The sequence below is a fragment of the Paroedura picta genome, chromosome 4 (genome assembly GCF_049243985.1).
Source record: "Paroedura picta isolate Pp20150507F chromosome 4, Ppicta_v3.0, whole genome shotgun sequence".
Classification (NCBI taxonomy): domain Eukaryota; kingdom Metazoa; phylum Chordata; class Lepidosauria; order Squamata; family Gekkonidae; genus Paroedura; species Paroedura picta.
Genome location: NC_135372.1, coordinates 11,401,852 through 11,412,444, shown reverse-complemented (window position 1 = coordinate 11,412,444; position 10,593 = coordinate 11,401,852). Strand labels below are relative to the sequence as shown.

At 49.9% G+C, this 10,593-nt stretch overlaps 2 protein-coding genes across 5 annotated transcripts in view; one reads left to right on the top strand and one right to left on the bottom strand.

Moving 5' to 3' along the window:
- Window positions 1-204: 204 nt before the first annotated feature.
- Window positions 205-2,495, bottom strand: MRPL34 (mitochondrial ribosomal protein L34). 4 transcript variants are annotated; one of them, XM_077331899.1, is made up of 2 exons: window positions 2,346-2,495; window positions 205-844 (listed from the first exon to the last, which is right to left on the bottom strand). In XM_077331899.1, exon 2 carries the CDS (start codon window positions 820-822, stop codon window positions 517-519), a length of 306 nt encoding a protein of 101 aa, XP_077188014.1. In that variant the 5' UTR covers window positions 823-844; window positions 2,346-2,495; the 3' UTR covers window positions 205-516. The 4 variants fall into 4 exon arrangements, with proteins under 4 accessions (XP_077188014.1, XP_077188013.1, XP_077188012.1 ...); XM_077331898.1 differs by having other exon boundaries at window positions 2,281-2,491; XM_077331897.1 differs by having other exon boundaries at window positions 2,307-2,489.
- A 4,661-nt stretch (window positions 2,496-7,156) lies between these two features.
- ELL (elongation factor for RNA polymerase II) overlaps window positions 7,157-10,593 on the top strand; it is a 51,466-nt gene continuing 48,029 nt past the window's right edge. Inside the window, exon 1 of the mRNA XM_077331892.1 lies at window positions 7,157-7,348. Coding sequence (XP_077188007.1) covers window positions 7,217-7,348 — 132 coding nt within the window. The 5' untranslated portion in view covers window positions 7,157-7,216. The remainder of the gene's footprint in view (window positions 7,349-10,593) is intronic.

Sequence of the window (10,593 nt, the reverse complement as noted above, 5' to 3'; positions counted from 1 at the left end):
ATTCTTACCACTACGCCATACTGGAAGAGTGTCAAGTACCTTTGACGGGGGACATTATTTTGATAGACATGACATTTCATCACTTTATACTTCAAAGATAAAGCAGCAGAATCTCTGAGCAAGTTTCCTCTATGGTCGATATGCGCAAAGAACCAAGTACTAACTACAAACTGTTGCAATAAAAACACTCAAACACTCCACAGCTGAATGACAAAAACAAACATAAAGCTTGGTATTATCTACACTTGCATCTCAATTTTTCTCATTTTTGTTTTGAAGCCATGAAACATTTATTTTTATAGGAACAGAGCTACTGAAGCATGCCAAATGAGAGGATCCCAAGGATTTCCCCCTTTCCCTTGAAAGTGCAGATTATAGCTAAGGTGGGTGCATGGATGTGTTAACCACATTTCACCAATAAAGCAAGGAAATACATTAATATTCAAACAGATCTTGATCTCAGTTCTTGAACTCATGTTTCAGCTTTGTTCTTCTGGCGCTAATCCTTCTGAGCCATCAATGTGACAAGGATTTCCTGCCCTTCAGCATACGTCGGAGGATCACTTCAATCCCACTGGCTGTACTGATGCGCTTCTTCCAACCATGTTTCCGTTTCCGTTTAATGTTGGATGGCTGGTATTCATTCCCCCGAGCTTTGGTGCGGATCTGCTGATGACTCCATGGTAGACCTTGTCCTAGAAATTTCTGGCAGGCACCCACAGGGTCTAGTGAGATGTGGTGGTCCAGAGGCCGTCCCCATGTCATGGGAAACACTGAAGCAATTCCACGGCGGAAGAGGATGAAGGTGGCCCCTTGCTGCATCTGGAGTACGGAATTTGGAATTCTGAAGTGGAGAAAAACAAAACCAGATAGTCATAACTGAGAATATCCTACCCACCCCAAGCCTTGTGGGTTTTATTACATTTATATCCCAACACTCCCACATAGTGGCTGTGGCAGGTAACAATAACCCTCATAAAACCTCAACAATCATAAAATCTCCATTAAATCTCCATTAAAACCCATTATAACTCATCCTTGATGGCATCATAAACCCACCCTTCACTGCTCACAGACTATAGGAATGGGCTCCAGGAGAGCACACTCTGGCAGCTCAGGATCTGGCTAGCACAGGGAGGGCCCCTTATGTTACTCACCCTGGCATCAACCAAAGACCTGGTGGAAGAGCTGGGAAAGTTCCATCAGGACCCTCAGCTCTCCTGGGAGCTCATAACACCAGGTTGGGGTCAAGACCAAAAAGGTCCTGTCCCCTGCCGAGGCTAGATGAGAGCCCTGGGGGGGGGGGTAAGGCAGTCTCCCAGTGATGTGGGGCCCAAACCCAAATAAACAGAGGCCTAGTGGAATTAAAGGGACACAAATGTTCTATTTTGCTTCCATTTATTCTATTTTGGGGGATTTTTCTCAGAACTGAGGAAGAGCAGGGAAGCAGGATTAGAATTAGATAAAAGAAAGAGGCAGCTGTAAAGAACTAAGATGGATACTGGCAGCATGAAAACCAGACATGCCTCATTTGGGTCAGTCAAATGTTTTCAGGCGCTCATTAAGAGCCAGCAACATAGGATCCACCCCAAGCCAGTTTTTCTTCTGGGCCCTCACATCTCTACCGTAAATGGTATTTGGGTAATACAAACACAGTGGCGAATGGGCAAGTTTTACCTTTACACAATAATAATTCCAGAGTGAAGAAAGGGAAGATGGACGCCCTCAGTTATTCTTCCCCCTGTCAATACTATTGTAAACACCACCATGAACAGCCCTCAGTGTATGTTCACAAGCTCGATTCCCAGCATTATTTAAGAACAAAGTGTAAGTCTGGTGGCACCTTTGAGACCAACAAAGTTTTACTCTCGGTCTGAGCTTTCATGCGTATATATACTTTTTTCAAATACTATCCTGAAAACATGCAGGCACATGAAAGTTTAGATCCAGAGTAAAACGTTGTTGATCTCAAATTTGCCTGGACTGAAATTCGATTGTACCGCTGCAGACCAACACGGCTGCCCATTCTGAATCTATCCACAGTATTTAAGCTCAGGGAACCTTATCCTGCATTAATGATAGTCCATGCACTGTTTGGGATTGTTTTGGCGTGTCCCAATAAGGTACTACACGGCTGTTGCTATGGGCCAACATGCCCGCCTATGACCTCTTGGTCTGAGAATCCCTGTACGTGTTCACTGGCTCACTTTCCCCATCAGTATTTAAGACGCTCTGTGCATGCTCAGAAGCTGCCTTTATCCAGCCATGTGCCACCCCTACCTTTCACCACCAAGCCCTTTACCTGCCTCCCCAAGGTACACGGCTCCCTTCGGCGCTTCTCAAACCTTCAAGTAAAGACGGTGCTCATTGGCCCAAGCGGACGAGCCAATCCAGAAGGCGGTGGCCGGAATAAGCCGGAAGACAATTGGAGGTGGCGCGCGGGATTCTGGGAAAGGCCAGGCCGCGCCGCCCTCTGGTGAGTGGCGGGGGGAAGCGTCGCCTGCCGAACCTTTGCGAAAGTACATTAAATCAGCCACGCCCATCATCCAATCCGCGGTTGAGCAATGAGATTTCCCCCCCGCCCCATCCTGTTACGTCAGGTTGCCTAGCAACAAGCTAAAAGAGGAAAACACTTCATTATTATTCATATAATGCTACTTCAGACCAACACGGCTACCTATTTGTATCTACTTCATTACCCAATATTCTCTGCGCGGCGCTCTTTAAAAACAACCTTTTAAATTGTTTTACTCGTAACTGAGGTGCATATGTTACGTAATTTTTCGTTCTATCATCCTTTTTGCCGTTTTCTCCACCCTCCTAAGTTTCCAAGTGAAAAAATGCCTCCCATAGAGCTTTGCGGCACACTGCGCCTGCGTATTAGGTTCGAGGCTTTTGCAAAATGCCTGAGGGCCGAGGCTTTGATGGGCACCCTTGATGGGCACCCATCCATCCATCCTATGGCAGAGTTACACACAGGAAACATGCAATTATATAAAATACGTATGTGGCAAGTAGGTACACCTGTTATGCAGACCACCTGGGCAATCCCCCTAAATCCTAATTTCTGCATTTTCAGTCCACTCAGTTGCAGCTGGGGAGTGTCCAAAGAGCTCTGTCACATCTCCCTGGAAAACATGATGCTCACATTCCTGGGACACAATGGAAAATAGTTTGGTAGACTGCACCACAACTGCATTTGGGACCGAATATTTTGCCTCAAGCAGACCTGCACAACTGCCAAAGCCAGTTCATATTCTATTAGCTTTCTTTCATACTTTACATGGCTCCTATAGATACCCATTTATAACCATTTGCTAATACAAATACTCAAAAAAGAATTGAACAGAATGGAACAGATTTCCTTAAATGGGGTTAGTTGCCACGAGGGGCTAATTAGAGCAAAGATGCATAAGTAACTGAACAACAAAGACTGAAAATTGGACCTGGCTAGCACTCTTGTGGCGCAGAGTGGTAAGGCAGCCGTCTGAAAGCTTTGCCCATGAGGCTGGGAGTTAAATCCCAGCAGCCGGCTCAAGGTTGACTCAGCCTTCCATCCTTCCGAGGTCGGTAAAATGAGTACCCAGCTTGCTGGGGGGTAAATGGTAATGACTGGGGAAGGCACTGGCAAACCACCCCGTATTGAGTCAGCCATGAAAACGCTAGAGGCGTCACCCCAAGGGTCAGACATGACTCAGTGTGTGCACAGGGGATACCTTTACCTTTACCTTAGCACATGTAAGAAGAGCCTAATTCTGGGAGCGATCGAGGGCAAAAGAAGAAGGGGATGACAGAGAATGAGGTGGCTGGATGGAGTCACTGAAGCAGTAGGTGCAAACTTAAATGGACTCCGGGGAATGGTAGAGGACAGGAAGGCCTGGAGGATCATTGTCCATGGGGTCGCGATGGGTCGGACACGACTTCGCACCTAACAACAACAACAACAAAGCACATGTAACATATGTTAATAGCAGTGAATTGGCATACAACAGATGTGAGAACTAAATTTTAGCCCAAAGCCCCTCCCCCCAAAAAACCCACCATTTCATTTTCTGTCCATAAGTGAGAATGGTGTGATTTAGCATGTGGAAAAGCTGATATATCTGATAAGCCCAGGGGGTTCCATTGTCCTGAGTGTTGTAATAAGGGCATTGTTCGCATTTAATGGCATATACAGTGTTGTAAGATGAACAAGTGAATGGGCGTGAGATGGCATTGGTGATACTGTTAGATTCAGTGACTGTGTTGGCTGGGCATCTGGGTTTGTTGCAAGCTCTGATACCAGTGTTCATGTTCAAATGAGATGTTGTATTATTGTGAGGTTTTGTTTTGTTTTTAGATTGGGGGGCTGCCTGAAAAAGCTTGCTCCCCAGTTCTTGTGAAAGAGAAGTTATTATTCAGTAGAGGTTGTAAGTCACTGATGATGCATTGCAACATTTTGAGTTGAGATCCATAGGTGACCACAAGTACTGTTCTGTCATGGTCTCTTGTGAGCCTGTCTTGCCTTCTGACTTTGTAAACCTGTTTCTTGACTTCATCTGGTGGGTACTTTAGTTAAAAAATGGTTTCTTGTAAACATTTCAGGTGATAATCTCTGTCTAGAGGATTGGAACAGATGCAGATATAGAGTAGAGCCTGCTTGTATACAATGGGCTGTCTTGTATGTTTAGGATGGTAGCTGAAGGCAGGCAGGCATTGTTGATAGTGGGTTTCTGGTACAAGGTAGTGTCTATGTGTCAATTGTGTATTTTTATAGTAGTGTCCAGAAAATGTATTTCTTGCATAGATAGTGTCAAGTGTTGTAAGAACTCACAATGTACTTCTATAAAAAGAAAGCTTTCTTGAGAAGTTATTTCAGACACCTAAACTAGCGAAGTCAAATATGCCCAAAGATACATTTGCAAACCATTTCAAGAGAATTCTCCCGCCCAAAACTTGAAGGTTCCCAAGGGAGGGGGGAGAGGAGCACCAGGTGCAATAAACCAGGGTGTATTACTTCTCCCACGTCCTTGGGCTGCCCGGCGCCTACTGACAAGATAACTGTTTTTGTTAAAAAGAGCAGGCCTTGCTGGCCAGTTCAAAAGACAAATAGTTCACAGCAAATCATGATAGCAGGGTACAGCAGACAAGTTTTGATTTCAGGCAGACAGCTAAATATAATGGGTCGAGGTTACACAGAGACCCAGAAGCGAAAGGTAAAACTAAGGCTAAGCAAACATGGAGAGACTCAGGCTAATATAGAGATTCATGGCAGAGAGCAGGCACTGATCCTGACAGATAGGTTCATTGTCAGGTTGGTGGGAGAGTGGAGTGAAAGTCACTGAATGCCTGGAGAAATATGTCCAGGGCTTCTTTCCCATGTGTCCACATGATAAAAACGTAATCAATGAATCATGTTGCTCAAAGTCAGCCATAAAGTTGTTGATATGGAAATGTAGAATCATAGAATCATAGAGTTGGAAGGGGCCATACAGGCCATCTAGTCCAACCCTCTGCTCAATGCAGGATCAGCCCAAAGCATCCTAAATGTAGATGGATGTGACGTCCCTTATCCCTCCTTAGGGAGCACACCAGTAGGCCCGCAGCAGTGACACCAGATCAGAGAGGCCTAGCCCTGGGGTGCACTTGTTGCTCTGGTGCTGTTTCCACTGCCAGTCTTCCAAGGCTACTCCCACCATCCGATGAGCATGAGCAGTCTTGGAAGACTTGCAGGCAGGCAGGCTGGCGGTGGCTAGCGCACCTCAGCACCCTGGCTTACTGTGCTGGTGCCACCCCCGCCAGGCTTCCAAGGCCGCTCCCACACTCCAGAGACCGGGAGAAGCCTTGGGAGACTGGCTGAGTCAACCTTGAGCCGGCTGCTGGGATCGAACTCCCAGCCTCATGGGCAAAGCTTTCAGACGGCTGCCTTACCACTCTGCGCCACAAAAGGCTCTTAGGTGTAGTGGTTAGGAATGCAGAATTCTAATCTGGCAAGCCAGGTTCGATTCTACATTCCCCCACATGCAGCCAGCTGCGTGACCTGGGGCTGACTGAGCAGTGATATCAGGGCTCTCTTAGCCTCACCCACCTCACAGGGAGTCTTGTTGTGGGGAGAGGAAAGGCAACTGTAAGCTGCTTTGAGACTCCTTTGGGTAGAGAAAAGCAGCATTTAAGAACCAATTCTTCTTCTATGGTGGCTAAAATAGTATTTTCTGGAAGGTTGTATATTGTGTTTTCCTCAAAACATAACTAGGAGCTCTGATGGCATAGGGTCCTAGAACAGAGTCCATATCTCTCCAAGGTGATAGTCCTATGCCTGAGACAATTGGGTGGCCTGGCATGCCAGGTTTGGGTATCTAGGGAGGAAGATCATAGAATCCTAGAGCTGGGAGGTGACATTTAGGCCACCTAGTCCCACGGCCTACTCAATGCAGGATCAGCCTTAAGCATCCAGGATAAATATCTGTCCAGCCCCTGCTTGAAGACGGCCAGGGAGGGGGAGCTCGTCACCTCCTGAGGAAGCCCATCCCACTGCTGATCTACTCGGACTGTGAGCGAGAGAAACTGCCTTGGTTCCCGCGGGGTGTGTGAAAAGCCCTCTTCCTCAAACATCCCATCGGTTTATAAGCTCCTTTGATTCTTTTTGGATGTCCTGTGTGGGCACTTGAAGGAGCCCCTGGACTCAAAAGCTGGTCCACTCCCCGGCATCTCCAGAGAGGACATGCAGTAACAGGTTTAAACGACAAGTACAACGATATAGGCTAGATATCAGGAGACAGAGTAGTGCAGCAGTGGAATAGGCTGCCTAAGGAGGTGGTGAGCTCCCCCTCACTGGCAGTCTTCAAGCAAAGGTTGGATACACACTTTTCTTGGATGCTTTAGGATGCTTTGGGCTGATCCTGCGTTGAGCAGGAGGTTGGACTAGATGGCCTCTATGACCCCCTCCCAACTCTATGATTCTATGACTTTTGTCCCCGACCGTCGCCCCAGGCTACACTTGGCTGCCGCTTTCCGCGGTCCGTTCTGGCCACGCGCTTGTTTAAAGCCCGCGGGAAGGGGAGGGGGGGCCATACGGTCCCCGGGGTGCTTTGCGGCTGCGCGGTTTGATGACGCCGCCCGCCGAGGGGAGGGGAGAAGAGGAGGGGAGGAGCGTGGCGCGGAGGGGGCGGGGCTGCTGCATTCCCGATGAGGGGGCGTGTCCTCGGCCCGTCCGCGGCCGCCGCCGGAGGCTCCCAAGATGGCGGCGCTGGCGGAGCGGGGCTACGCGCTGTCGTGCGGGCGGCTCGGCCGCGGCACCCGCGTCTCCGTCTTCCACGTCAAGCTCACCGAGTCGGCCCTCCGCGCCTTCGAGGCCTACCAGGGACGCAAGGTGGGTCGGAGGGCAGCGGGGAGGGGACCCCCCCAGGAGGGGCGTGAGGTACAGAGCTCTCTCCCCCCCCCCAGCCCTTGAGGCCGAGGCGAAGCAGCAGCCCCCCCCCCCACACCCGTTGGCACGGCTCCCCCGGTGGTTTGCTTACCCCCACCCCCCAAAAGGTATAAGCAGGCCAAAGTGGGGGGCAAACCGGGTCCCGCCCCCGCGGGAAGTGCCAAACATTCCCCCCCCCCCCAAAAAATAACAAGCCTTCCCAAAGTGGACAGGCCTGGGCCAGGAAGAGGGGGAAGGAGATGCTCCCCACCCCCTGAAAGCAATGGGAGGAGAGCCCTTCGGCTAGGTGAGTCGGATGCCAGGAAACATCCCCCCCCTCCACTAGGGAGATCCTTCCAAGAGGAGTTGTGGGGGGGGGATCGTTGGGTCAGGCACCCCTGACTGCCAGATGAAGACCCACCACAAGCGGGAGCCCTCTCACCCCCCCCCCTCCAAGTCGCTAGAGGGATCAGGGTTTTATCTGGGACTAAGTAGGAAGAACAACCTTTGGCGATAGTCCCATCTCCCCCTCCCCCCCCCGTGAAAAATTGGGGTGAGAGGATGGAAACTCATGGACTGGGGGGGGTGGGGGGTTGCAACTTTTCTTCAGCGCAAGAAAGCATTTGAAATAGGGGAGGTTAGGAGGGGAAGGGGGGGCTCAAAGTGGGAGACACTCCCCTCTTTTCACAGGGGAGGGCCAGATTGTGGAGGGAGGGAATAAGAGAGCAGAGGGGCGACTGGGTCTCCTCCATGCAGGGGGCATTCAGTGTTGAGCCTTCTTGATGAGCGGTCTCCCATCATGGCACAAACCAAGGGGTCAAGCAGAGCGGCTGTCCTCTTGGCTGCAGCATCCTTTATAGGAGATTCCCCCCCCCCCCCGGCCTGGGCTGAGGTGGCCCCTGTCATGGAGTGGCAAGCTTGCTGAGTGAGAGAGGTGTGGGCAGGCTTGCTCTTACTCAAAATGAAGGCCAGAGCAGGCTTCTGTGTCACATAGAACCCTTCCTCGGCCTGGTTAATACACACATTCTAATGCAGCAGAACAAACGTAGGGTCCAGTCAGGCACCTTTAAGACCAACCAAGTTTTTTTTTTCAAGGTATGAGTATTCGTGTGCAGCTTGTGTCGGACTGCGTTTGCAGACTTTTTCAAAACTTAGCGTTCAGATGGAAGTCACAAGCTGGTGTGTCACATCCCTTGCAGGAGCACCTTCAGAATGCTATTCCCTCCCTTGCACCACCACCACCTCCATAACTTAGAAGAGCACGTTCTCCTCTTTGGACACCACTTGGCTGAGATCTGTTGGGTTGGCATGGAAGCCTTTGTTGGGGCCTGTTCTCCTGGCCTGTGGCCTTTCCCATTTGCCCCCAACATGAGAACAGTTGACTCCCTCTCCTCCCCTTTCCCCCCAGGTCTGGCCAGTTGATACATTTGGTGACTTCCCTTGGGTGCTAATGTTTAAGTGGTAGTTTTGAGGAGCAAAGAGGGAGTGTCTCTATGGGACCAGGGGCATCTACAGCTGATCTGGGTTCTGCTTGGACTTGTGTAAACCTGCCCCCCCCAGTGGCTGAAGTGCTGGCTTGAAGGGGAGGGGGCCAAGCATCCTGCATTTCTGAGGCTTTCCTCTGGTGGATGGGCATGAACACTTGGAAAGAAGAACTGAAGCTTGAACAGGGGGAAATGGCAGCTTTGTTACCTTTCTTGCTTGGGGGGGTCTGTGATGTCTCCAAAGCAGGAAAAAACCCATCCCCCTCTCAGTTCTGCCTGGGGCTTGTCCTCACACCTTCCTCTCCTTTTCTCACCCCAAGGTGGGTCAATAGTTGCATCCTTTTTGCCAGGCTCCTAGTGCTGTAGCAGCTGCCTCATGACTCTATTTTTAACCCTAGGGGTGTGGGGTTACCCAAAGCCAGAAGGAGGGTTCCTGCTGATGACATGCTTGAGGCACTGATCAGCTGTGCCTGATCTCCTTCACACACACACACCCCACCAGAAGAGTGTTCTGCAGCTCTTGGACCAGTGGGGGGAAACTGCAAGGGGGGCACGGGGAGTGGTGTGCTTTTCTTCAGGGTGGAGCTCGCTCTCTCTGGTCTGTGGATAACTGTGCTGGGTTAAATGCTGCACAAGAGAGATGGAGGTGGGCTTAATTCTCTTCACAAAGAAGGGAATCTTCTCACACGTGCCTGCCATACAGCTGGCTGTTGGTGCATCAGGCTCTAGTGTGTAGCTGTAGACCTGAGGATATCTACTACCATGGGACACTGTGGGTATGCCGCCTGTGGCCACTGGACTGACAGCCTGATCAGGAGAAGGCTTACGGACTGGATGATTTGAAATTGGAGTGTGGACTGATGAGAAGCACCTGGCCCTTCGATACCAAGGGTTAAGGCATTTGCATACAGCCTCCTTGTTGAGTGTTCTGTGAATGTGACTACCAGGTGTTAGTGTCTGCGTGAGTTGTTGTGGAAGGATGACCGCAGCTCCCTATCAGGCATCTAGACTTGTTCCTGTATGTCATTAGCTTCTGCTACTCTCCAAGCCCTGGCTTTCGCCCGCAGGATTTGAGTTGGAATTCCTCTTGGTGACTGAGCAGCTCTCTGGCCTGGAGGATTCTGGGAGAGGATACTGTACAGCCAAGGCCTCTCCAAAAACAGTCTGAGACCAGGAAACAGTCTGAGTCCAGGTGTACCTTTAAGACCAACAGCGTTTAATTCATGGTCCGTGCCCATGAAAGTTCATACCCAGCGTTCAACTTTGGCAGTGGACTCAAACTTGATTCTGTTGTTTGGGACCAACATGGCTGCCCACTTGAATCAGAGGCCAGGAACGGCTCCTGCGGTGGATTATTCAGAACTGCTCGGATAAAAGTGCTGTGGAGTTGCCCTGGTACCTTCACCCACCACACTGGTGAATTTCCTGCCAGGTTTTATAACTTACCAAACAGAACAGAGAACTTACATCCAGAATTAAACTTTGCTAGTCTTAAAGGTGTCCCTGGATTCAGACTTTGTTCTGTTACTTCAGATTGTCATGTCTACCCACCCACCTGAATGTGATACCAGCTTTGTAAAGCACCAAGCTGGAAACTTTGTCTAAAGCTTGGCTGGTCCTTGCATGTGCATTTGGGCTTTGAGGCTGGCTTTAAAGGAAAATATTTCCTTCTATTGTCTCCTAAGCTTTCGCTGAGTCTCAGAAGTTGGGAGGAACTAGCTATTT